The 27508-nt window shown below is 46.4% G+C and overlaps 1 protein-coding gene across 1 annotated transcript in view; it reads right to left on the bottom strand.

Annotated features, from left to right (window-relative positions):
* LOC102852005 (deleted in malignant brain tumors 1 protein-like) overlaps positions 1-27508 on the bottom strand; it is a 91180-nt gene that overhangs the window by 39679 nt on the left and 23993 nt on the right. The window contains exons 6-17 of the mRNA XM_006880143.1: positions 24638-24955; positions 22650-22967; positions 19245-19562; positions 17952-17961; positions 13900-14090; positions 10141-10458; positions 6397-6714; positions 5623-5634; positions 4424-4458; positions 4201-4220; positions 2253-2590; positions 487-640 (exon numbers count right to left, since the gene is read on the bottom strand). Of these exons, the coding sequence (XP_006880205.1) occupies positions 487-640; positions 2253-2590; positions 4201-4220; positions 4424-4458; positions 5623-5634; positions 6397-6714; positions 10141-10458; positions 13900-14090; positions 17952-17961; positions 19245-19562; positions 22650-22967; positions 24638-24955 (2350 nt within the window). The remainder of the gene's footprint in view (positions 1-486; positions 641-2252; positions 2591-4200; positions 4221-4423; positions 4459-5622; positions 5635-6396; positions 6715-10140; positions 10459-13899; positions 14091-17951; positions 17962-19244; positions 19563-22649; positions 22968-24637; positions 24956-27508) is intronic.

Raw genomic sequence — 27508 nt, forward strand, 5'->3', positions numbered from 1 at the left:
AAGGCAGGTGGTTCGAATACACCAGCTGCTCTGCAGGAGAAATATGAGTAATCTCCTGTGTGATTTACAGCCTCTGGGAATCTGCTAGAGGAGTCTGCTCGATGGCAGTTAACAACAACAACATTCATGAAAACAGTTGGATTCCTGGCCAATGCACTGCGAGAGCAGCCACTGTTGGTGGAGGTAGTTCTGGTGGGGTTTCCAGACTAAAAAAACCGTCATGGATAAATACCTGGCAATCTACGTCCAAACAACAATCAATGGAAATGGAAACCCAGGGTCACAATGAGCCAATCCCACTGTGCTTGGGGTTGCCATGAGCTGTGGAAAGACTCAATTGCAGCTAACAACAAGAAGCTTGGATGAGCAGATCAATGTCTGCTTGGTATTGAAAAAGAGTTGCCCCACAGAAAACCCTTCTCTTTGAGAAATCATGAATTAAATTCTAAGTTAGCCTTTCAAGTAGAAAAGAGCAAAGCTGCTTACTTCAGCTTTGGGATAATCAGTTCTATGTGGAATGTCTCGGCCACGTGGATGACCCAGACACACTCCACATCTGTGGGGTAGTTGGCAGGGTACCAGGGACTGGAGAACGAGCCTGAGAGGCTTGAAAGGACTCCGCCACAAGAGTTACTTCCTCCTGTAAGAGCAGATGAGAGACTTCATCGGACAAACAACTTGTATTCTTCCAGATGGAGACCCCAGAATTTCAACAGCTTCAACTGTTCAGAATCGCACAATGAGAAGGGATCGTGCAGGTATTAGACATAGTTTTGGCTTGGATGGTATGAACTACCAGACCCTGGAGAAGAATTGCGGGAGGAGGGAAGATGTATGACTGGAAATGGGATTGGGCAGGAATCTTCGACTGATGGGACATCTGGCTTCTATGTCAATATTGTTCTCCTCAGTCTCCTGCCGTGCAGTTCCACTGGAGAGAGCCAGCTCAGTTCAAATGGTGAGAATTCACCCATGGTGAGGGCTCCATCCCGTCCATCCCTCCGCTCATGACGTCCAGCACAGACAGAAGTCCACTCTGTGTTTATGAATTATCAAAGTGATTGCCCTCCGTTTCATACTCTACCTGGTAAACGTCCAATAAAAGAGACTTAGTACCTTGAGGCATCGGAGCTTGAGGAATGGGAACTGCAGAAAGAGTGTTAAAGAAAGTCAGGAGGGAGCAGGCTGCCATGAATCACCTCACACCTACGCACCGATGCGGGGCTCGGTCCCTGCTCTGGGTCTTTGACGCACTGTGGAGCCAATGCTCACTCCCCCTCCTTTATCCAGGTGGCTCTTCTCCCTCAGATTCAGTGGATTCACGGGGAAATCTCCATTAACATTCAGCTGTGTGTCTTGTAGCCTCCTAGATGCTAGGGGACCTTACGTCAAGGACTGTGCTGAGATTAATCAGTAGGAATTAGCCACTGTGGTATCACAGGTTTATGACCATGTATGTCGCCATGTCTGTGGAAACCAGCCGAGCGCTGAAGTCCAGAAAAGCAAACACCAGAAGCTAAAAGCAGGGATTGGGAAGATTGTGGACACAGCGTTCCAGGGAAGTAGGACTGACCTCAGCTGGAAGCTCTAGCCACCAGCATTGAAGTCTCTTTCCCCTTTTTTCCAAGTGCCTGTTTGAGTTACTTTCCCTATAGAGTGTATTGCTCTATTCTTATGTATCTATACTCTCCAACACAGAGCAAGGTCTTGGAAAGGGCAGATGTGGGAAGTCTGCTTATTGAAATGTTCATGTTTATTTGAGTTTTACACCAAAGGTTTAGTGGGAAGGAGACTTGGAACAAACGGATCATGTATGTGAGAATTTCTGACTTTGGAGCCTTGCACTGTCGGGGCTCAGTGTCAGACCTACCTGAAGGTGTGGGGGTCATGTCTTGAGACCAGTCTCCAGCATCTGCATGTAGGAAAAAGAAATAAGATATTAGAAAAATCAAGATTGAATTCAGTGAGGACAGAGGGATGGTGGCTTTCTAGAGAAGGCAAGTTTGAGTGGTCAGCTTTTAGTCAAATTAACAAGACTGTGTATCCCAGAGCTCAGAGAGGTACAGAGAACACACAGCCAATGAGTGGCCCTGATGCACTCACGCTCAGGGCAGAGTGAGGCTTTTGATATTATCTGCCTGCTTGGCTGAGGGCACATTCACGGACCAGGCAGCTTCCCTTGTTTGCGGTATCCTGTCCTCTGCACTGTCTCCATCACTAAGACACCAGAGGCTGGACTATCAGGATCTTACGGAACGAGAAGGGGCTACCTGAGCAGATGACACCAGCGTCCTCGTGGTGGCCACAGTTGTGGTCTGCCCAGCCTGAGCTGGGGCACTGGCCAAGGTGGCTCTCACTTCCTGAACACTGAATGTTGTCCAAGAGGATGTCTCCAGACCCTGGGCCGAAGTGAGCTTTCCCTGGGGCAGCGACGGCCTGTCCACACCCGAGCTGTCGGCACACGACCTGGGCTTCATTCAGGTCCCACAGGTCGTCGCATACAGTCCCCCAGGTCCCTTGGTGGAGCACCTCCAGGCGTCCTGAGCACCGACCTGAGCCGCCCACCAGCCGCAGAGCTGGTCCATCTTCTGTATAGAGCAGAGGTTTATTTTTGGGTTTGAGGAGTGTGATAGTTAGGGTTAAGTGTCAACTTGGCTAAGCTATGATTTCAGTGTTTTAGGAGAAGTGATGCAACTAATCATTTTGAGATCTGATGTGAGCAGCCAATCAGTTGCAAGGAGGGGGGCGTTCCCCTGGGGCGTCTGGCCTGCACCCAACAGACACGGATGTTCAAGCAAACTTGACTTGCTCTCACTCTTGGTCTGATTCATCATCCTCTGACTCCTGATCTTGGTCGTGAGCCAGCAGCCGACTGCTTGACCTTGACTGACAGGTTTTGAGATTTGTCAGCTCCTGAAATCTCATGAGCCAGTAGCCTTCTGCCAGATCTGCTGATTTGGGGCCTTGAATCTCTATCCAATGCACAGATGTGTTTACTCCATGCCAGAACTCTCAACTTCGTCACTCAACTTCTCATCTGCAACCTTTTTCACTACCCAATATCACTTCTTGTGTGTGTGTGTGTGTGTGTGTGTGTGTGTGTGTGTTTGAAAAACCCATCTCAGCCTCTGCTAATTGTGAGCCACTCAAACTAGAACTACGTTGTCTTTCAAAGATTGGAAACCTCCTTGAATCTTCCTACCTGAGTCCTTTTCGTTCTGTGGAATGGCATTGAACAGAGCGTAAAAGCCCACATTGGTTATCATAGAGTCACTTCGGAACACCACAGTCATGATGTCTGCAGAGGAGAAAAAGATGACAGCAACGGGGGCACAGAACTTCCCCATGGAGAGCGAGGGGATCCTGGGGCCATCGAAGATTTCAACCCAGTCATAGGGACACCCGAGGATGTCCTCCAGTCTGCAGGGAACAGAAGCGGGTAACAAGGGTAAACAAAACCAGTAAGGAGGGCGTTTGTTTAGAAAGGGGGAAAAATTTACCAAAATAAGGTTAAATCAGATGTGTTTAGGGGGGAAAATATCCCCAACTACTGAATTTTTTCAGCCTGGAAGTGACTGATTACATAATGTTCTAAAGTTCATCCATGTCTCAATCTGGATAGTTAACTTGCCTTAACAAAGTTTTCATGGAAAGATTGATCTTTATTCTAATATCACTAGCCAATAGACTTGTTCCAGATAGACTCCGACAAAAAAAGTCCTTTTCTTACCTCAAACTTGGAATCATGAGTTCTATGCGGAATTTTTGATCCACATGGATTTCCCAAACACATTGGATGTCTGTTGGGTAGCTCTCTGGATACTGCGGGCTAGCAAATGAGCCAGAGAGGCTAGAAATGACCCCTCCACAAGGGCTACTTCCCCCTGAAACAACAGGGAAAGCGTGTGAAAGGAGGCGCCAGGTCCCAGCGCAGGCAGGTCTCCCTATACTGTGCTTTGCTTTTCTACACACTGAATGTCTGTGGCAACCTTGCACTGGATAAATCGGTTGGCATTGTTTTCCTAACAGCAAGTGGTTACTTCATCTCTCTGAAGTCCATTTCGGTAATTCTCACAATATTTCAAGCCTTTCCTCTATGCTTTTCACACTGAACAGACTACAATAGAGTGTAAACACAGGTTTTCGAGGCACTGAGAAACCAAAAAAAGATTGTGTGACTCACATGACTGTGACATTCATTTTCCTGCAGTGCTCTGAAACTGAACCCACAGCATCCCCAAAGTCTGTCTGTGATGACAAGCCCACACCCATCAGCCTGGTGGATCTGGGAGCGGCTGGTCTTGGTGGGCAACACCGTCTAAACTGATGGAGTTTAGAGGAGCGAGGATGCATCCAGCCATCCTCTAGCTGTATCCCTGGTTCCATCTGCAGGTTACAGTAACGGTGGCTAGGTCACACTGACACTGGAATCCCAGGAAAGAGGGCTTTCGGAAGGGTCTCCCAGCAGCAGCCAATAATGGACTGTTCCTGCTGCAGGTGCCTCTGAGTCTGTACCCCAGCCAAGCAGGCGGAGCCCCGGACCAGGCTGAACTGAGTCACGGTCTCGTCAGTCTCTGCCACCCTTTTACCAACTCTAACTGATAAATCCATATTTCTCCTTCTCTGCTTCTCTGGTTGAAAAAGTCAGTGTTTGTAGAGTGACAGAAGTACCAGGGCAACACCCTCAGTAAGGTGAAGGTCAAGGGGCTTCTTCAGCCCAGAGCGCTGACTGCCTGGCTTCCTCAGTGGAGTGGCCATCACAGAACCAACAGGGAGGGTCCTGAGTACAGACCTAGCACCTACCACGATGGTTCTCTCAGAATGGAGTTCCCGTCCTAATTAGAAACGAATAACTACCTGGTCTATGGTCCTGAGGTGCTGGAGAAAGACCTAGAAGGGAAAAAGGAAGAAGATGATGCTGTTCAAGGGAAAATATTGTTTCAGCTACAAGTTAGTGTAATGTCTGAAAAGGCAGGGTGAGTCCTCCCAATAGTCTTGTGACTGATAGAAGTCCACAGGCTTTGACTTGAGTCTTTGAATCAGCCTGGGTCCTGTGACAGCTTTAACCAATCAATACTGCAGAAGCCACATTGCTTAGAGTGGCAGCTCCCACTTCCTGTCTCTGGCAACACTGGCTTGCCCGTGGAGCTCGGATGGATGGGATAAGATGACGGACAGCTCTAGCATCATTTCAGGATTTGTGTGACATCTGCTGGTTGCGTTTTTCTAACAATTGTAACAAAAAACCTTTGGTGGCTTGTATTACAGATAAATATCTTTCTATAATTAAATTAACACATCTTATATAACAGGAAAAAGCATAGGCTTCCAAAGAGTATGTGCTTGGAACCACACTGATGGTGCATAGACATGGTCTTATTATTTACTTATTGATGGTCTGGAGAAAGTTTCTGAATCTCAAATTTTTCTTGTGCAAAATGCAAAATGCAATTTTTTGGTAGTTTTCTCCAGAGGATTTGTAATAATCTGAGCAAAATGCCTTCCCACCTTTTCTCTCCTTTCATCTGTCTTTGTGTAGCTTGGACCACTGAGTAGGTGGGCAAATAAAATGGGAAGACAGTGGGAGCAGGGGTTTTAAAGCACTGGCAGATGGGATCCAACAAAACTGACTAGCTCTAGGAATCAGGCTAACTTTATAAGTATCAGTTTACCGATCTGGGAAATGGGAATAATAGAAACCCCCATTTCAAGGGGTTATTGTGGGGATATTTTTCGTTAAATGTAGGAAGGGCTCAGAGAAGTGCCCACTTCTTAGCATTTATACTTACTGTTATCATCCTTATCATAATTACGACATTACTTGGACCTAAAAAAAAAAAAAAGGAGACATACCTGGCGATGTGGGCGGAGGCAGGTCTTCAGCATCTGAAGGCATAAAGAAAGATCATGTGTCACACTCTTCATGATTCCCAAGGATGGGGAAGCTGGGATGGCAAGGGTCTGAGTGGAAGTGAAGGGCAAGGGGCCCAGTGACTACCCACTGGGCAGCTCCAGCCTCCTGGGGACAGGGCTCTTAGCCTAGGGTTGAGGCATAACAGCTGGGTCCACTCTCCCCATGGCGTCCAGGCCTAAATCACACTCGGTCCTTCTTTTACAGTTCATCTGGACTTCTTGTTAAAATGCACTCCTGAACACTTTTCCAAACCATCACAGTCTCTAATGTGGGGCCGACTGTACTGTACTGTACTGGTAACACCCCAGGTCAAATGGAGACCTCCCTGGTTCAACCCTGGGGCAACGGCCAGATCAGAAGGGAAGCTTGGGCATCAGCATGCAAGAAAGAGCAAGTGGAAGGTGGGTGAAAGGTCATTTAGAGGCAGGGGTACAAACATCTTCAATTGCAGGACCAGGAGCTGGCCTGAGAAGGGAGGGTACCTGAGCAGAAGACCCCGGCGTCCTCGTGGTGGCCACAGTTGTGCTCCAACCAGCCCAAGTGGGAGCACTGACCCAGGAAGCGCTCCATCCCTGAGCACTGGACATTGTCCAGGAAGATGGTCCCTGAGCCTGGGCCGAAGTGAGCCTCCGTGGGTGCAGAGATGGCCTGCCCACACCCGAGTTGTCGACACACAACCTCGGCCTCACGCAAATCCCACAAGTCGTCACACACGGTCCCCCAGGTCCCTTGGTAGAGGAGCTCCACACGGCCTGAGCACCGCCCGGAGCCACCCACCAGCCGCAGCTCTGGCCAGTCCCCTGTGGACAGAGATGTGATCGCTGAGTTGCTGAAGGCTCTCGCCTGGGGCTGCTAACACAGAGCCTCAGAGGAGGACACAGCTAAGAGGGAGTGGTTGTTGTTGTTGTTGTTGTGTACCAGAGTCGGAACTGACACCCAGCTCACACTGGAGTGGTTTTCAGAGGCAGTTAATTGCACAGGAGGAGATTGTCAACCTTTCCCCCATGGAGCTGCTAGTGGACTCGAACTATGTGCCTTTGGGTTTGCAGTGCAGCTAAGCACTGGCCTTGGGCCCTGGGGCTTGCTCATTACAGCCCCCAGGCGTGCGTTTATGAGTAGCAGGATATGCTGACTTCAGTTAATGTAGCTGTATTCAAATAGTATTATATTTTTCTTTTACTTTTCAAAACAAAGGCCACATAGTGGAGTGGACTTGCGGGGAGGGATTGTATGACAATGAAATAATTTTTCTTTTACTTTTCAAAGAGAAGAGTGAACTGAGGGGAGGTTGGGCAGGGAGAAAAGTGCAACAATGAATGAATGGAAACCCAAAGTCTCTGTAAACTTTCATTAAAATTAATAAAAAATGAAAACATAAATAGTATTACATGCACAATAGTACGATGGACTTTAAGGCAGGAATAGAGAGATAAAATTCTTGCCTTTAGTGAATCTTGGCCCGTTGCTGTTGAGCTGATCCCGACTCCTCATGACCCCAAGTGTGTGAGTGAGTGTGAGTGTGTGTGTGTGTGTGTGTAGAACTGTGCTCCCCAGACTTCTTAATGGCTGAGGTGGTTTTTTAAAAATTTTTATTAATTTTAATGAATGTTTACAGAGACTCAAAGTTTCATTGCACTTTTCTCCCTGCCCACCCTCTACCCCCCCCATTCACTCTTCTCCTTGAAAAGTAAAAGAAAAACTTCTTTTATTGTTATGAAATCTCTCCTCCCAAGTCCACTCCACTGTACAATGGCTGAGGTTTTTTAAAAGGCACTTCTGGATGGACTTGAATCCTCAGCCATGGACTCTTTGTGGAGCTTAGAGTCTATTAGACAAATACAGACACTAACATAACACACTCTTCCACTCTGTGAGATGTACAGTGAAGACCAGGATGCTGGGGAGGGGTTGATGGGACAGGAATGTGGGGAAGAACCTCTAAACATACTGGGGGAAAGCTGGTCAGAGGTGAGTGGAGCCGGAGGGACCAGCACACGTAACACCTCCAGAAAAACTCCAGTGTGGGTGAGTCGGTTCTGATTCAGAGAGATTTCCCCTCTGTTGTCTGAGACTAGGAGTGTTTATGGGCTGAGATTAAAAAAAATGTGGACATGGGAAACCCCCCCATAACATAACCATCATCTGTAAAAAATGGAAACTATAATCCTAAAGAGGACATTGTTAACAGCATCTCGGTAATGGGAGAAACTGTAGTGCAGATGGCAGTGAACTTAGAGCCAGGAGGATAAATGGTTCTAGGCAGCATGCGGACAGCTGATGTTGAACGAGTCCAGTCTCCCACACACAAAAGTGTCACCTACCTGGACTGCCTAAGAGCGATTCTTCAGCATCTGTGGGTAGAGGACACATATGTCAGTACTTCTGCGAAATCCTAATATTAGTAACTGAAGATGCAGGTTTTAATGGCATTCCTTAAGAGCCCGTTAATGTGACATTAAGACAAAATTGCTTCTTTTAACCACTTTCATGACTTGTTTTCTGCTTTGAATTTATTGGTGCCATAAATTTTTAGTAAGGAAATCAAGGGAGAAAACTTTTTTGAGGGAATTTGTATTTTGATACAACTATTTTGTATACATATGTCCGAAGTAGACTTTGGCGGTAGAATTGGTGAAGCGAAGACTGTTACTTCAAGTTCATGCAATTATACAGTCCCTGGCAGGTGGTAGTGTACAGGGTAAGTGAGACAGTAGCAACCCAGGAAGCTTGACAGGCACAAATGTTGGTGCGCGATAGATGTCTCATGGGTCATGAGATGTTAAATAACACAGCACTGGGAGAATGTGCAGAAGCAGGATTAACCCTGGGCCCCCAGGAGAATGAACAAATCTCCGTCTTGGAAGAGTGTACAGAAAATGTTCCTTAGAAGATGAGATGGTGAGAATTTCTCTCATGCACTTTGGACATATTGTTGTTGTTAGTTGCTGTTGAGTTGCATGTAACCGTATGAGCAACAGATCTGAACCCTGTACTATCTCATGCCATCCTCACACTCCCTGACATATTACAGCCCATTGCAGCAGTCACCATGTCAATCCTTCTGGTTGAGGGTCTTCCTCTCGTTCACTGACCTTCTAGTTTTCCAAGTATCATGTTCCTCTCTAAGGAACAGCCCCTCCTAGCAACATGCCCAAAGTATGTGAGGCAAAGCCTCATCCTCTTTGCCTCCAAAGTCACTCTGGCTGCACCCTCTCCAAGACATATTTGTTTGTTCTTTTTCTTTTTCTTTTATTTTATTATTTTTGTGTGCGTGTACCATCAAATCAGATCTGACTGGTACAGGAGGAGATTGTCCCTCCTTACCCGGCAGAGCATCTGGTGGATTGTTTGTTCTTTTGGCTGTCCAAGGGATGTTTAGTACTCTTCTTCAACACCACAGTCAAAGGTATCAACTTTCTGTCATCTTTCTCAGCTTTTACAGCTCTCAGATGCATTGCAAGTGATCAGGAAGACCATGGCCTGAATCAGACACACTTTATTGACATCATCACTCCTTAATAATTTGGAGCGGTTACTAATTGCAGACTTGGCTTCTGGTACCAAGGGCATTATTGGGGATCCAAGTAAGATTAAGTTGTTGACACTTTCAATCTTTTCTCCATCTATCATGATGTTGCCTATTAGTCCACTGGTAAAAAGTCCATGTTTTCTTGACATTGAGATTGAAGGCTGTATTCTTTGATATTCTGCAACAAGTACTTCAAGTCCTCCTCACTTTCATCAAGCATGGTTGTGACATCTGCATAGCTCAGTTTCAGAGTGTCCCTCTGATCCTGATGCCACATTCCTCTCCAGAGAGTCTAGCTTCTCAAATGATTTGCTCAGCATACAGACTGAACAGGTATGGAGAGAGAAGACAGCCCTGAAGCATTTTGGACATGTATCGGGAAAGATTAATCCCTGGGAAAGGACATGATGCTTGGTAAGTTTGAGAGTAAATGAAGAAGAGAAAAACCCTTAATGAGAGGGACTGATAGAGTGGCTGCAATAAGGGGCTCACACGTAGCAACGGCTGAGAGGATGGTGGGGACCTGACAGTGTGCCTTTCTGATGCACATAGGACCACTATGAATGGGCCCTACTTGATGGTACCTAATTACAACAACATGTTTGAGGATCTTGTCCACTCCTGGCTGATTGTGGACACTAGAAGTTGGTCTTAAAGTGTTATGGATTGGAGGTGACTCTCTGAGAGGGGAGGTTACCTGAGCAGATGACACCAGCGTCCTCATGGTGACCACAGTTGTGTTCTGACCAGCCCGAGTGGGCACACTGACCCAGATAGCGTTCCACGCCGGCACACTGCAGGTTGTCCAGGAAGATGTCCCCAGAGCCTGGTCCGAAGTGAGCCTTCCCAAGGGCGGACATGGCCCGACCACACTCCAGCTGACGGCACACAACTTCTGCCTCATTCAGGTCCCACAGGTCGTCACACACGGTGCCCCAGGCCCCTTGATGGAGAACCTCCACTCGGCCCGAACAGCGACCCGAGCCACCCACCAGGCGCAGCTCTGGGCCGTTTCCTGGGGACAGAACCCTGGTAGTAGTTGTCCTCCAGGGGCAGCACTTACTCCCCGTGAGGTGGCTTACCTCAGCCTCCCACTACCATCATTAGGGAGGGAGGACCCCGTAAAAGAGGCAGCTGTTAGCCCAGCTCTTAAGTGGACCTGACACGTCATTGTTGCTGCTGTTTTACAAGCTGTCTAGTCAATTCCAAATTACAGCGACACTGTGTACAACAGGTCCTGTACAACAGGTCAGACCCTGCCTATCTTGAGCTGTCCTCACTCTCTCCGTGGTGCTTAAGCCCACTGATATGCTCACTGTGTCAGACTTTGGGGGCCTTCCTCATCTTCACTGACCTTTCTGAACTTGATGTCCTCCTCTAAGGACTGCCCTGTCCTGATAAGACATCCACATGGTCATCTGTGAGATGATAGTTCACCATCTTTGCCTAAGGAGCACGAGGGCTCTACTTCTTTAAGAGACACAGCATTATGATTGTCAAAAGGGTATTTAGCATAAACAATTTCTTGAACGAAGCTCTTTAACTAAGTGTCTACTTTGCCAGAGGCATGTGCCAATTTGCTTTGGCTATGTGCAGAAAAAGCATCATCAATAAAGCTTACAGTGATTTGTAACACTATGAAAGTGTGTGTGCATATGTGCATATCCTCAAATGTAAAATACCTGAAAACAAGCTGGGGAATATCAACATACCAGTATTATCTACCACGCACTGAAGAGTGGAGACGCAGAATAATTCATCCCAAATCTCACAACTGGTAGGTAATAGTTTTACACTCAAGTATCCTGACCCTGAGTTTCTCTGCTCTTCCCCAACTGACTTCTGGCACTCTGTTCACTTTGAAAATGCCTGCTAGTGCTGCATGAGGCGAAACTGGAGTGAGTTAAACTCATATAAAAGAAGCCAAGAATCTCACTAGGGGGCACTTTGAAGGCTCCCCAGGTTTGTGGACCATGAAAGGCACAGAAAAGCGAATTTTGCTAATCCTGCAGTGCCCAAACCAAAAAGATGCCAGTGTGTTCCAGGGGTCCTAAAGTCTTGGGAGCATCCATTGGAAAACCACTTCTAGTTTGTCCAGCTTCTGCTCATGAAGCAGGTGTAAGTGCCAAGAAAAAAGAAGTATGGCTGGTAAACAAGGCTGTGTCCCAGGCTTACCTGGCCTTGCTGTGACCGTCTCAGGTGTCACTGTTGGGATGGCTGTGGATACAAGAAGAAAATCTTTAACAACAAGTGGGGATCTGCGTAAATGAAGACAGCAGCTAAGATTATCCCCACGAAGCATCAAAATCATAACTGATTCATTCTTCTCATGTGATTATCATTTAATCAACTAATTGACTATTTTCACATGAGCTTCCAACAGGGATGGCATTCACTGCTACCCAGGCACTAGAAACAGTCCTCTCTGTGTTATACATGCAAACATTTCCAGTCATTGTCCTGAGAAAATGCAGTAGCTATTTCTCCTGTGTACTTTGACTACACTGACTTTCTTTAAAAAGAGGGTATTCTAACAAGGAAAGTCTCATTGTCTCTGATAAGAAAATGGACTTAGGACTAAAACCACAATTAAGAATACGCAGTGGTCCAATTGTTGATATGTAATGTGGTTCCAGTGTGACTGGGCTCTCCAATGTCGTTATACTTTCCCACTGGGGCTTCGAACCTGAGCTAAATGGTTAAGTTAGAGCCAGTGGAGGACATTCATTGCATAAATCCCTTGTCAATAGAATTTTGACCAAAAGGGGCTCTGGTGGTACAGTCCCTCTGGTGGTACAGGAACTTGTGCCATTAACCCAAAGGTGGCACCTCTCCACCAGTTCGAATCCTCTAGCAGCAACTTGGGAGAACGAAGGGTAATCTCCTCCTGTGCCATTTACAGCCTCTGAAAACCTGCTGGAGGCTCAGCCACGTCAATTCTGACTCGATGACCATGAAACAGAGAGGAGAGAAAGTGAGAGTCCTGCTCAAAGTGGCCACCACGCAGTCAAATTGGTGCAGCTGCTCCCACCTCAGAGTCGGGCACCCCTGTCTGCTTCCTGCTTGGGTTAAAACCCGATGTGGAAGAGGTTGGGTTGCTATGGAACATGTGTGATCATAACGGAACCTTTTCAAACTGATCCAAAGCACTGGGAAGAAACATGCAAATCTATTCGAATCCTTCCTCTCTGAGACATTTACACAGGACATCGGGAAACAGACGGGACAAAAACAGGGCAGTGAGAACAGGAGGCATGGAGACAGAGGAGGATGGAAGCATGGAACCACGATAAAGATTAAGCAGGAGAAGGACTCACTGATTAGATGTGGAGTGTGTGGAAGAGACTCTGCAAAAACAAAGAACCCGCAGTCAGTCCTTGTTTAATGTCACGCATGGTTTCCTCCTCCCCGCCCACGCGGTGAGAGGAAGCATGGCCCCTGAAGTTTATATTTTTTGCCAAACTGAATTGGAATAAGCTTCATCCCGGTGCTTGTTAGAAGTACAGGCAGGTGCTTTGGGCTGCATCTTGTACTAAGTGGGTGCTAGTCATTTAGACTTTCATAAACTCTGCCTCATTTTGTTTAGTGCAGGAAGTATTGCTGGGTGATCTTGGGACAACAGCTGAGCCTCTTAGGCTCAATTTTCTCATCTGTAAAAGGGGAAGAACCATGGGCTTGCATGAAGATTAAATGAATTAATACTTGGGAGTTGCTGCTTGGCATAGAACAGCTACTCAGTGGGTAGCCCACCTGGCATTGACCTTTATGGGCCTAGTGGTGATTCAAATCCTCAAACTGCTCTGTGGGAGGAGGGTGGGCAATCTCCTTCCATGAGATTTACTGCCTCTGGAAACCCACTGGCAGGTTAGCTGTAAGTCAGTTCTGACTCGATGGCACACAACCACAGCAATGTGTCTAACACCAACAGGATTGAGTTCCAAAGGCCAGACTGTTATGTAAAAATAAGTATTACGCAAAAAATGAAGAGTGACTACATCAGATCACAAAATGAAAGATGACTACATCACTGCATAACTACCATATTCTATTACTACATAACATTATGTCATCATGAATAGAGATCAACTTGATGGCTATGAGTCACAACTGTATTAACATAGAATATCTTCGGAAGCACCTTCGCCTTCCTAATGGTCTGGTTGTGATGAATTATTTACATGAAATTGGACAGCTAATTTTGAAGCTCTAAGTTATTGAAAATTCATGATGTATCACTCCTGTGTTATCATGAGTCATTTCATAAAGCGCTCACAAGCTAAGAAAGAAAATTGTATTAATATCTCCATTATGTAGGGAAGAAATGTGAGGCTTGGAGAGGTCCAGCTGCCTGCCTGTGGCCCCCGTGTAAGTGCTGGAGCCACACCTGACCCCACACCTGGTACCTGGGCAGACAGTGACGCTCCAGGGGGATGCTGCTCTTTAACATCAGACATACCTTTGGGTGCAGAGTAATAATAAGCGACGAAGTTCTTCCCGATATTGTTGAAACTTCGGAAGTACACGAGGGTCATTGAGCTGGCGGAGGACTCATAGGTGAGGTATGAGCCAGTACAGGTCTTCCCCAGGGACTTGCCTGAGATTGGAGGGCCATCCAGGATGTCAAAATATTCATTGGTACAGTCGAGGCTGTGGAAGCAAACACTCATGGGGCCTCCTAGTCTTCACATCAGAAGATCTCAGAGGGGCAATGCTGTGAACAAGACCCTTCTCTTTATCTAGAGTCTGGGGACTGAAAACCTGTGGTCACCCAAACACTAGAATGGACTTTTTCTATATGGTTTTGTCTCACTGAGAGTCATTGCCTTGAGATGGTGGAATATTAACAAGAAGAGAGAAAAGCCGAAGGACTAGGTAGAGTCCATTAGGGGCCTCTGTGCAGCAGAGACCACAGGACACCAAGGCAAATAGTGTCAGTTCCACCACGTAGTCCACCACACATGAGGAGGACATGGCTGCAAGCTCTAAGCTTACAGCACCCCAGCTGCCCAGGAGGAAGGGGACCCCCAGCTTGGCTCAGCTTACTCCTGGAGATCATCGGATGCTGCCGGAATTATTCTGTGTGGCTAGGTTTTGTCCAGATGCCACCAAGGCTAGAATCAGAAAATCATTCCCTGCCTAGTCCGAACAGCTATCTACTTCAAGCCACATTTTAATTAACCGAGATTCTAGAGTAGTAAGGGATTTCCTTTTTCTTGGGAATTCATGTACATTAGATATCTACAAAGAGCACCAAAATCTGACAATCTGTAATGGTAAGTAAGTTTTTCATTTCAGTAGGTCTGGGTTAACACTGGGATCTACATGTGTAAGCAGTGGTCAGAAGGCCAGGACTGACCCACAGGTATAACGTGTGTGCATGGATACTGGCCATAGCCTATTCTATTCCATTCTAATAGCTTATAAGGTGAGTGTCATTCTAATGAGAAATGTGTGAAAACACACAAAACTGAATTATATATATATATTTGTTGTTAACTGCCATCGAGTCATAGCTAACTCATAGCAACCCTATGAACAAAAGACATGAACATTTGTATAACTTTCATCATTTCACCGAGTTCCCGGAGGCAAGGTATTTCAGAAGTGGATGCCACTCCTGCTTCCAAACTTGTTTTAATGGGGTGCTCCACCAAACACTGTCCACCATGGGTAACCCTTCTTGCATTTGACACATCAGTGTCACAGTGTTCAGCTTCACAGCCACCACGAGTTACCTCTGTACAGCAATGCACAGACCAGTGCTGGACCACTGAGAAGAATGTTTGACCAAAACATGAATCTGTATATAGGATAAAAAGACACATGCACTCAGATACAGATACATGCACATAAACACACGTGAAAACTGAGTCAAGCTAACAGTTGGTATTGTTTTGTGCTGCTGAGTCTGAACCAACTCATAGCTGACCCTCCAGTGGGTTTTCAGAGGCAGCAGTAAATCATGTGGAAGTAAATTGCCCATCCTTTTCCCACAGAGCAGCTGGTGGATTTGAACTGCATGCCTTTAAGATTGCAGGGCAGCTTCTTACCACCAGGCCACCAGAGCTCCATATTGTACTCATGCCAGCTTCCTGTTGTTGTTTTTTGTTTGTTTGGTTTTTTAAATTATTATTTTATTATTAGTTTTTGTGTGTGTGCTGTCAAATCAGATCTGACTGGTACAGGAGGAGATTGCCCCTCCTTCTCCAGCAGAGCATCTGGTGGATTCGTACTGCGTACCTGTGGGATTGCAGTGCAGCTTTTTGCCACTAAGCCACCAGAGCTCCCTTAGCTTCCTGGTTTTGATACTGCCTTACAGTGATATGTGTACAGGGGAAAGTCAGGTGAAGCATACCAAGGGCTGCAAGTGCTATTCTTCAACTTCTTGTGACTCTGAAGCTAATGACAAAATAGAAATTAAAATGCATTCCTAAATGGTTACTTTATTTAAAATAATTTTGCTAATGAGAATAGAAGAATAAATTATTGGATTCTTAGCTACTCAGTGTAGTTGGGCCACATGCTAAGACTTACTTCAAGTACGGAAATGCCAGCAGTATGTGGTCGGAAGTATTTGCTTTGATTTCCCAGACACAGGTTATATTGTCATGCATTTCATTCCTTGGGGGATTCCTGATGGATCCAGAGGAGGTGGCAATGAGGCCGCCACACGGAGATTTTTCTAAATGCAGGAAGAAGATATTTTAGAATTCCAGCTCCTGTCCCTATTCAGTTTACTATTTTGTAATTCACAAGCTTTTGTACTTTAAAATTTTCTTTCTCTCAACAAAATTACCTCTGTAATTATTGTGTGAATGTGTTTTTAGGATGCATTAGATGTATAAAACCTGGCAAATCTAGGAAATTAGGGAATAAGAGGTGTGAATTTTGAGATATCTTTTGTCTCTTTTGGAACCTACCATGGCTTTGGGCTTGCTCAGAAGAGCCCTCGTTTGCCGCCAGCCAGAACCTTTCCAACAGGCCACTGTCCAGTGGTCAGTCCCGAAGCTGTGACTTTTATCAGGTCACCATATATAATGTAGAAAGCACTGCCTCATTGTCTCCTAGTCAAGACTGAGTCACGGAGGGACCTCTCCTCTGTGTATAGAGATGGCGATGTCCCACCCACCTCTGGTGGAATTTTAGTAGCGGGAATAATTTGCCTCCATTCAACCACATCAATTCCCACAAAGACTGACAACATTCTGCACCCACCTGTCCCGCTTCCCAGCTGCTGACTTGTTTCTCCATCTGCTTGTCTGTCTATCTACCTGTTCAACATTTGGTCCCACGTGAACAGGGGCATCCTTGCCAATGGAAACAGATGGTTTTCCCCCATCAGATAACCTGGCTATGCAAGAACCGTACCCACAACCTCTATGTGGAGGTAAGATTGACTCTGACCGTCTAACTGTAGCTCTTTCCTACGAGGACAAGTCAGGCTCTCCGAGTACCAATATTACTCTAGTCCTTTATTGACAAGTAGGGCTAAAAAGTTCAAAGGTGATTCTGATAGTTTAAAACATAGACAAGAGAGGAGAAATAAAGGTAGATGAGATGGAGAGGGAGAATGGGGATCATTGGAGAAGGAGAAAGGGTGAAAGAAAGACTGCCCATCCCAGTGGGGTCCTCTAAGTGATGACCCTGGAGAAACAGCTGTGTCAGTGACAGCAAGACCACCCTTCACTCCAGGTGCCCTTGTGGACAGGCCAAGAAGGCTGGCACCACACGGCCATTTGGGATTCCTTTGACTGATCAGTCATAGAACTAAAACCTTCTATTTGTTGTTCTCCATAATTAAGCCCTTCTCTCAGATCACTGGCTCAAAGAGATAATCCAGAAAGGGCAAGAGTATTTTGACCCAATGTCCTTGAAGAGCTACTGCAAGGCCTGAACTATAGAATCATGACCAGAATAACCAAAGACACAGAAGTCTCACCTGTAGGTGTTTTTCCCACCAGGGCAGCTGAGGTATGACCTGTCAGACACACAAAAGACATCTGGGCTGTTGGCTGGCTCCCTGTCTGCACATCAGCTTCCCTGTGGAACCTCGATCATTGCTCAGCTCCTTCTAGAACCTCTGAACCAGTGTCAGGGAGTGAGGCCTGAATGTATAGGGATTTGTAACTGTTGGAGGGGTGGACGTAGACTCTGGTGCATTGTTCTCTTGTTACACAGGCAAATGAGATTTTTAAAAATTTGGGGGTTTCAGGAAACGAAAAACATGGAATTCTGCTTCCTGTAGCCTGTCCAGTGACTCAGGGGTCAGAATAGGAGGCTGATTCCGGTTTCACTGGCTCGTTTGGCTTGGTGCCGCTCACACAGAAATAAGGAGTAAGATGAGGTGAATCTTGTCTTGCTTTCCCGCCAGCAAGTCTCAGCATCACCCACGGAGAATCTTTCACTGGGTCAACCCATTCCCATCTTCTGACATCAACAACTTAGCACAGAGTGTGAGTTAAATAAACTTCATCAAGCTTTCCAAAGTCAGTTTTATTCAGGACTCACTGGTTGAGGACTGGGCAGAGGACAAAGGGGTCTGGAGGTCTGAGGAGGGAGAGAGGCCACTGGCATGGACAACTCTGAGCATTGAGTCTGGGCATTTTGGGAAGGTCACCAGCAATGCAAACTTGGTGGAACCATAATTCCTTTGTTCTTACACCACGAACAAGGCAAAGGCAAAGAAGGAGTAGGAACAGAATCCATTTCCTTGACTTTGATGGCCTGGTATTGATAAGTTCAGAATTCTCTATAAAACCATAGTTACATAGTTATAAAACTGACATCAGTTTTTTTCAGCCTGTAAACTAGTTACTCAGCCTCAGAATTCTGTTTCCTTTCTTTAGTCCTGTGGAGTAGTTTAATCTGTCTGTTTACCAGGAGAGGAAACGCATCTCTCCTAGGTCTCTTTGAAGCTGTTTCCCAGTCATATGTAAATTGTATATTAATCTGCCTGTTTACCAGGAAGGGGACTGTGCCCTTCCTGAATTACTGGTACTTGAATATGAACTGTTCTTTTCAGATATAGAAATTCTTTTATTTTACTAACAAAAGTTTATTGTTCAGTAAGTTGGTGTCTCACCCTAGAATAAAAGCCTGGTGACCTCTCCCAGTTGGGGAGGCAGTCTGAGGCAGACCCACCGTCCTCCACAGATCTGTAATAAAGTGCTTATGGATATTACAATCCGTATGTCTTATTGGCAATTGACTACGGAAAGAACCCCTTGGGTTCAGTAACAACTTTGCCTGGGTCTGGCTCATGCCTCACTTATCACAGGGCAGCAAATGTCCTTGATCATCTTTTTACCCAAACTTCATTCTCCAAGCTGCTCAGAACTGACACACCAAGTGCTGCTCAGAAGTCTGAGGCGTGAAGAATCTATTTCTTGAGTGGAGAACGGTGGGATCAGAGGAGAGGCTGGACCAGATGCTTCTGAAGGTACCGCCTAGCTCTCCCACTGGGCCACCAGGTGCTTCCCTATCTCAGCATTCCATGGATGTGGACAGAAGGACACACCCAGTTTCTATCAAGACCCCCCCCCCAACACGCATGCATGTACACACACACACACACACACACACCAAGGCTTTTATAAACAGCAGACGTGGGCATTGCCTTTCCTACCTGGTGATGTGAGGGTCGGGTGTTCAGCACCTGTGTTAGAAAGAAGCACATCTCCCATGAGCAGCTGACCAGATGATATACAGATTCTCTTTCAGTAGCTATTTCTACTCTGAATTTAGAAAGTGTCCTCCGAGAAAGAGCCCAAGGTCGGCCGGCCCAGCAAAGGAGCGGTTTACCTGAGCAGATGACCCCGGCGTCTTCATTGTGGTCACAGTTGTGGGAAAACCAGCCCATGTGGGAGCATTCGTCCAGGTGCTGCTCACTGCCCCCACAGTGCACATTGTCCAGGAGGATTTTTCCAGAACCTTCCCCAAAGCGGGCCTCGCCTGGGGCCGAGATGGCCCACCCACAGCCCAGCTGCTTGCACACGACGTCTGCTTCCTGCAGATCCCACGCGTCATCGCACACGGTCCCCCAGACTCCCTGGTAGAGAAGCTCCACACGGCCAGCACAGCGCCCGGGGCCTCCCATCAGCCGCAGCCGGGCCCCGCCTCCTGAGGAAGGAGGAGAAGAAGCGGTGATTTAGGTCCCCATCAGCAGCAGCTCAGCCTGGCCCCGTTAAGGAGGCTTCATAAGGAGCCCCATTTCATTCCCAGGTGAATCTGCTCTAAGGAGACTGTCTTCCTTGTTAACATTTTGTTTTAGGACAACTTACTTGTGTGAATTGTTTAAAAAAACAATCTTAGAAACTCCTTCCCCTAAATACTTGCTTTTCACGATATGACTGCTCAGCTTATCCCATCAAGAAGTATAATGTATCTTCCTAGTCTCCGACTCTGGGTTGGTATAGCCTGTGACTTTTTCCAATAGAATGGGATGGAAGTCATGGTGACCCAGGCAGAGCTTCAAGTGACCTCACAAACTCGACCTCATTCCCTAGGAACTCAGAGATCATCACATGAATAAGCTCGAGCTAGACTTCCAAGTACTGTGGCCCCCTCACCTCTGTCACCTCAGAAGACAACCAAGGATAAACCTGTCATTGCTTTTCATTGTTGAGTGAATAAAGGCATTCAGAAAACAATACAGAGAGGTTAATTGGTCACATACAGACACAGCCTCACCTGGAGATGCAGAAGACGGTGGGTGTTCAAGCACAGGCTGTTCTGCTGACGTGGGACGTGGATTCTCAAGGGCTGGTATTGGGCGGAAGGAAGGTCTGTCATCAGAGAACATTCCAAACACTTGGAGAAGATGCTTCATTCTAGGACTACAGACTCTTTCTCCAGTGAGCATTCTGCCATCAGAGACTTCATATTCCACAGGAGAGATCATGGTACGATGTGTTGGAAAACGAGCATGGTCCCAGCCACCATTAGTGACCGCAAAGGTCAAGGGCGATTGACCCCAGCTGCTCTGTGAGAAGTCATTGACTGGCTACCTTCTCTTTTATCTCTGCCCTCCCCCACATACCCGACTATCATTAAAAAAAAACAAAAGTAAGAAAGGCCACATAGAAAATCCAAGATGGGGATGACAAGATCAACTCTGAAATGAGGAAACCTTTTAGAATAAGGAGCTACACTTGTATATCATTAACAAAGGTCATTAAACCTGACCGCCAAATAGTTGAATTTAATGGCATTTTTATTGAACCCTAATAAAAAATAAGATGGATTAATGACTGAGTATAGTAATGGATAGATAGATATATCATAGGGGTATACTGCTAAGTTTTCAAACACTGCTCTATATTTGTGAAATTTCATAATAAAATGTTAGTTAAAAAAAGTTTTCTCAGTTTCTAATGCAAGACCCACTTTATTTTGCAATACCAACCTCTTGTTTTTCATAGTGGCATAGGAGTTGCGATCAACTTGACAGCACACAATGACAACAACAGCAGCATATAAAGAATTCAGCCAGTCACAGATCTGTTTTTCTTTCCTTCTTGAGAGACAGTCAAAGGCACAGAATTTTAGGGAGCATGGGATCTAATATGTTTATTCTAATGGGGAGGAAACTAAGGGCCAGAGCCATTTATTGGGTTGAAGAGCTAACTCAGAGTCAGATTCCTGTAGTTAACGACCATTTCCATGCCCCAGCATGTGCCTAGGTCAGCATGTGACCAGTGAAGGGAACCATTACTCTGTGAGTATACACCAGTTGCCAGGTACCATATACCATTTCATAAAAGACTTTATTCAATCTCTCTAGTACGCCTATGTCCACGAACTGGAAACAGATCAAGAGAGATAATGTCATTTGGTTGACATTCCAAATGAAAGTGACCATAAGCTGCATGTCTCCTCCACTAGATGTCAAGAGCATGGTAGAAGAGTCAGGAAGGTTTTGGTCATTAATAGACCTCTAGTGTTTGATAAGGATTTGGCACAGAATGGACAATCAATCAAAGGATTTGGCACAGAATGGACACTCAATCAAAGGATTTGGCACAGAATGGACAATCAATCAAAGGATTTGGCACAGAATGGACACTCAATCAATATTGGCTGAATGAATTATGTTAGTGAACGAACGAAGCTGAGAATGGACCAAGATGTGACTTTAATGCTCATCATATTTCTTGCTTACATCATGGCAAGTCTAAAACCGCAACATCAAATACAAACTATGGTCCTACCTGTAGGCAGAGCGGCCGGGGAATCAGCACCTCTTAAAGTGAAGAGAGGTTGTTCATGCTATTATGCCTTGAGTGAGGGATGTCTGTTGGGAACTGGAAGCACCTGGGAGGTGCTCTGGGAGGAAGCGGAAGCAGCAAGGAACAAAGACTTTGCTCTCAAAGACCTTGACATTTCTTGGCATTTGGAGACCAGGCTGCAATGCTCAGTGTCCCAGGAGAGGCGCAGAAATGACTGCTCTTTTGGGATAGTCAGAGGCTGAGGGAGGCTTGTGGAGGGGGTGCGGCTCAACATGGGCCTGGGAGAACCCCACGGAGCTCGCTCCTGCTCAGGTGGGACGTGACCCATGAAGGTGGGGGCATCCTACGAGGAAAGCCAACTAGGGCAACAGGAACGAAAGATGGGCAGAGAGTAGTCTGGTGTTGGTTTGGGAAATTCTGCAGGCCTAGAGCTGGAGGAACTTGAACACTGGCTGTCAAACTTGACCTGTCAGCTGGAAGTCATACAAGGAAAAGTGAGGATCACCTAAGGTGGATAAGAGATTTGAGTAGTGGGCACAGTGGTGACCACGAAAGCCCACACCGAAGTCCGAGGGAAGCCCCTCTTCAATCCACCAGGGAAGTAATGAAAGGATTTGCAGTTTGTGTCTCATTTCCCCCCCTGTCCCTGCAAAAGAGATTAGAATTTGGACATTTATGCTCAAATAATCAGATTTTTCAATTAAAGTCCAGTCTGAATTTTCAAATGGAACAGGCTGTGTTCTGTTTATGAGCCAGTTCAGCACCTTTTTTTGAAAGGGAGGCTCGGCTGGAGAACACCTTTGAAAGGGAGCAGACAACTCCTGTCACCTGCCCGGAGTCCATCTCTCCTGGCCTGGGCTGGGCAATAATGCTCTGTGTGTGTGTGTGTGGTGACGGTCAGGGGGCTTATGGGATGGAGGGTGGTAAGAGGACAAGGAGCAGTCTTCTAAACGAGAAAGGCTGACACATGGTCACCTACCTGAGCAGATGACCCCAGCATCCTCCAGGTGTCCACAGTTGAGTTCAGCCCGGTCCCTGTGCACACACTGGCCCAGGTGGTTCTCAGTGCCCACACACTGCATGTCATCCAGCAGGATGTGTCCGGAGCCAGCCCCAAAGTGGGCTCCCGTGGGGGCCGACACGGCCTGGCCACACTGCAGCTGGCGGCACACGACGGTGGCCTCGGCCAGGTCCCAGAGGTCATCACACACGGTCCCCCACGTGCCCTGAACCAGGACCTCCACTCGGCCTGAGCACCTCCCCGTGCCATTCACCAGCCTCACCTCCATCCGGGCACCTGGGGAGACACAGCCATGGGAGAATGAGTTACCCACTGGCCAGTGGTCGAGAGGACACCACCGCCGTGATGATGGCGCTCTGCATAGTAGTAGCTCATGCGTTTCCCTACATTATAGGCTCCAAGCAAAGTGCTTCACAGGTTTGGTCTTACTTGATTCTCACAATGATTCTTAGAAATTGGTTCAATGATGTTCTCCTTTTCCAATGAGAACCAGAAAGTTAAAAGAATACACTCAGATGGACTACAATATCTGTCAAAACCGGCTGTGCCGCTACTCATGTATTGCTATCAGATGGCCTTAATGGCTTAACAGCAGTGGAGTTCATTTTTTTAATTTATTGTAATTTGGGAGCAAGTTACAGAGAAATTGGTTTTCATTCATTCATATAGGTTTTCCTCCCCACTCCCCGAATTCACGTTGTAATGCGTGACCTGTTCCAGATTGTTAATTGTAATGCACATAATGTCTGATCATCCTTTCTCTTCAACTTGTCCATCCCTTACCTATTCCAGGACAGTGTTAACTATCTATCCATTCCTTTCCTGCTCCCACCCACCACCAATACATCCTGTGGTTACCACAGTGATCCTGTGCAATATTTGTCCTTTCGTGACTGAGGTGTTTCACTCAGCATAATGTCTTCCTCACTCCTGAAAGTGTGCAACGTACAGACTTTGCAGCCTGGGATGAAGGAAGAGACTTTCTAGAGAGGAGGAGAGGGAAAGGAAGTCGACTTGACAGGGACCAGACCCACCTGATGGTACGTATGATGGGGTTGCAGCTTCCGGCCCTGTGGCTGGGGTGGAGCCTGGTTTGTATGATTCGGTGGCTGCATCTGGTTCTGTGGTTGGGTCTGGATAATGGTCGGTGCCTAGTGGTTGAGAGAAATCCATGTACTAAGGTCTATAGTTGTGGTGGTGGTGGTGGTGGTGGTTATAGACCGTTGAGTCAGAACTGACCAATAGCTAGACCTCCAGTGAATTGTCAGAGGCAGTTGATTGCACAGAAGGAGATTACCCGTCCTCCTGTGGAGCAGCTGGTGGACTCGAACCACATACCTTTGCAGTACGGTTTCTTATCACTAGGCCACCAGTGAGAAATGATCCCTATGAGCTGAATGATTCCCAAAAAGATTTAAAGGGAAGCAAGTGTTTTCCAGTGCCGATGGCATGAGAGCCTCGTAAATGAGATCAGATTGAAGAGACTTTAGGAGGCCAATAATATTTTCTGTCAATATCACTTAGCCAAACAAGATAGAGACTTTTTAATGGAACCTGTTTGGTGTGATGACTGTCTCATCTCCCAAGCCTCTCTCTGTCTGTGGAATCTTGTCTGTAGACTTGACATGGATATGTCACTTGGACTATGTGGGGACAAGGTTGCTCACTCATCTAGCCCTTCAGGTGTTCTACCATGGCTTAACAAAATGAACTTCAGAAAGAAAAGTTTCTCAAAGTCATAACCAAGCACAGTTGGACCAACCTGTGAGGATGTCTGATGGAGACATAGTCTGAGGCTCTAGGGAGGGACTGGGCCACACAGAGTCACCGGCACCTGATGGTTGAAAGGGACCGAGGTCTATGAGGTGATTTCTAACGTATTTATTACTCAGTCGCTTGTCAGTACTGAATGTGACTATGGTGATGTTCACATGACAGTCACTCACCTGTGCAGATGACTCCAGCATCCTCCAGGTGCCCACAGTTGATCTCAGGCCGGCCCTTATGTCCACACTGTCCCAGGTGGCTCTCAGTGCCCACACACTGCATGTCATCCAGCAGGATGTGTCCAGAGCCAGCCCCAAAATGGGCCCCCACGGGGGCCGACACGGCCTGGCCACACTGCAGCTGGCGGCACACGACGGTGGCCTCGGCCAGGTCCCAGAGGTCATCACACACGGTCCCCCACGTGCCCTGAAACAGGACCTCCACTCGGCCTGAGCACCTCCCCGTGCCGTTCACCAGCCTCAGCTCCATGCGGGCACCTGGGGAGGCATGCAGAGGAGACACACCGGAGGGGCCTCTGCATTCTCACGGAGGGTTTCCACTTTCTCATCAATGTTCAGTGATGACATACCCACAGACAAGGTCATGCAGGTCTCAAGCTTCCCCTCGACAAAAATACCCATAGTACGCTTCCTTTTCAAATGATAAGAAAATCTTCTACATTCCCCTTCTAAAAACATGAAACTCTTTTCAAGAGACATCTAGAATTTCTGAAAAGTTATCCTATTAAGGCTATTTCCTCATTCTGTTAGCCCCTATGGACAGAAATATGAGATATATATATATATTTTTTTTTGAGAAGTATATATATTTTAACACAATAGTCAGCTCGTCTATCCATAGGCAGATACAGCACACGCACCTTTGTGTTCCAGAACCACATTAACCTTAGAGTTCTGGAGGCCCCATGTTGTTGTTGTTGTTGTTGTTGTTGTAATGTGCTGTTGAGTCACTTTGAGACTCATAGTGACCCCATGTACAACAGCCCTAAAGCCTGCTCTATCCTGTGCCAACCTCAGTGTCTCCTACACACCTACTCCATTACCCCAGTCACTGAATCAATCCATCTCATCGAGGGTCTTCCTCTCCTGCACTGTCCCTCCACCCTCCCAAGCATGACGTCCCTCTCCAAGGACTGATCTGTCCTTCCTTGCCCACACATCCTTCTTAACGACTTTATCATGTTACAGAAACTGAGGGCAGACATGACTACCAGCTGTTTGTAAGTTAAAGGCCAGAACCTCAGAAGGTCCCTCACTTTAAAGTCACCATCTTAAACTTTACAACAAACACATGTGGTATGGAGTTAGTTCTTTTTTTAAAATTTTTTAATTTTTATTATTATTATTTGTGTATGTACCGTCAAATCAGATCTGACAGGTATAGGAGGAGATTGTCCCTCCTTCTCCAGCAGAGCATCTGGTGGATTTGAACCACGCACCTCTGGGACTGCAGTGCAGTTTCTTGCCACTAGGCCACCAGAGCTCGCCTGGAGTTAGTTCTGTGTCTCACAGATTAAGAAATTAAAACTAAGCATGATTGTGACTTGTCCTGAGTTCCACAGCTTGGAAGCAGTGCTGTCTCTCCCATCCCCTCAGCCTGTGCTGTTATGCCACCTTAAAGAAATGCTTTCCTCAACTCCATCCGTCCCTAATTTTTCTCAGGAATGTCTTCTCACACCTGCTGCCGGAAGAGTTAAGGCCTCGAGGGCTGTAGTTAGTGACATCACAGACATCACAATTATTCATGTATTAAACATCATTGGTAAGCTCATCTCTTTGACCCTTCTCCTTAGTAAAAGAAATGTTTCCAAATGGAAGGCCAACCCAAACACTTCATATTTAAGGAAAACAAAAGGAAAGATACTCATCTCTCACTGCTGTTGAGTTGGCACCAACTCATAGTTGACCCTCCAGTGGGTTTTTAGAGGATTTAAATCACATGGGATGTGATGGTCTATCCTTCTCACAAGAATGAAATAAAAGCATCCTCTATAAACTCATAATGCTGGATGCCATCCATTCATTTGTAATTATCTATTTGAGAGGGAAATGGTTAAAATTTGAACTTGCAAACCCTCCCTCCTCCCAAGTGCTGCAGATAATTCCTTGTTTCAGATCTTTGACCTCCTTCTGCCCAGGCAAGCCCATGGTGACCTCAGAAATACTGCAAATTGTTCTGAAGACTGTCTGGTGTTCCTGAAACCTTTCTTTATGTAAACAGATAGAAGGTAAACATGATGGAGTCTAGAATTTAGAAGTTGCCACTGCAGATTAGAGAGTTCCTTTTAACTATTTCTGAGAATAATTGTGAAAGTGTGTTATCCTGATCTGAGGTGAGAATGGTCCCATACAGTCACCCAAGGTCAAGCAGATACTTGGGGTCCTGTGGCACTAGGTCTGGGTCCTCAAACGTGAAGCTTTGGAAAGAAATCCTTTTCCTTTTGCAGACCTGGGACATTGTTTCACTGTACTGAGTTATACTCAGTTTCTAGGTACTGATTGAGCCAAGGGCATTCAGGGTGGCATATTGTACTGAATGTTCAGAAACTTCGATCGGGCAATTGCACTTCTATTTGGGTAACACTAAGTATCACATTCTTGGGCATGTTGTTAGGGGAGGCTGTTCCTCAAAAGGGACAGCCTGTTGTGAAAGGCGGAGGAAGACCCTCAGTGACACAGATTGACACAGTGATGGCAACGACAGGCTCAAGTGTGTCAGAGATGATGGGAACGGCACCGGGTAAGGCAGGGTCCAGAGCTTGTTGTTCAGAGTTGCTACAAGTCATACTTGACTCAACGGCACGTAACAACAGCAACAAAGACAAATGGATGTTTGCAGACATTTTACTGGCTTGCTTAAATATGCTTTTCTTGATGTTTAGCTCTGTATGTACATAACAAACTAAGAACAAACAAGAAGTGACTTACAAATTTCAACTTACTAGGTGGGCTGGCTGCTGATAGAGCTGATGGCGCTGATGCTCCGGAAGAGAATGATGGCATCGAGGAGGAGGAGGAGGAGGATGACGA

This window comes from Elephantulus edwardii, unplaced genomic scaffold, assembly GCF_000299155.1.
Source record: "Elephantulus edwardii isolate Elephantulus edwardi_28Jun2011 unplaced genomic scaffold, EleEdw1.0 scaffold00006, whole genome shotgun sequence".
NCBI lineage: Eukaryota > Metazoa > Chordata > Mammalia > Macroscelidea > Macroscelididae > Elephantulus > Elephantulus edwardii.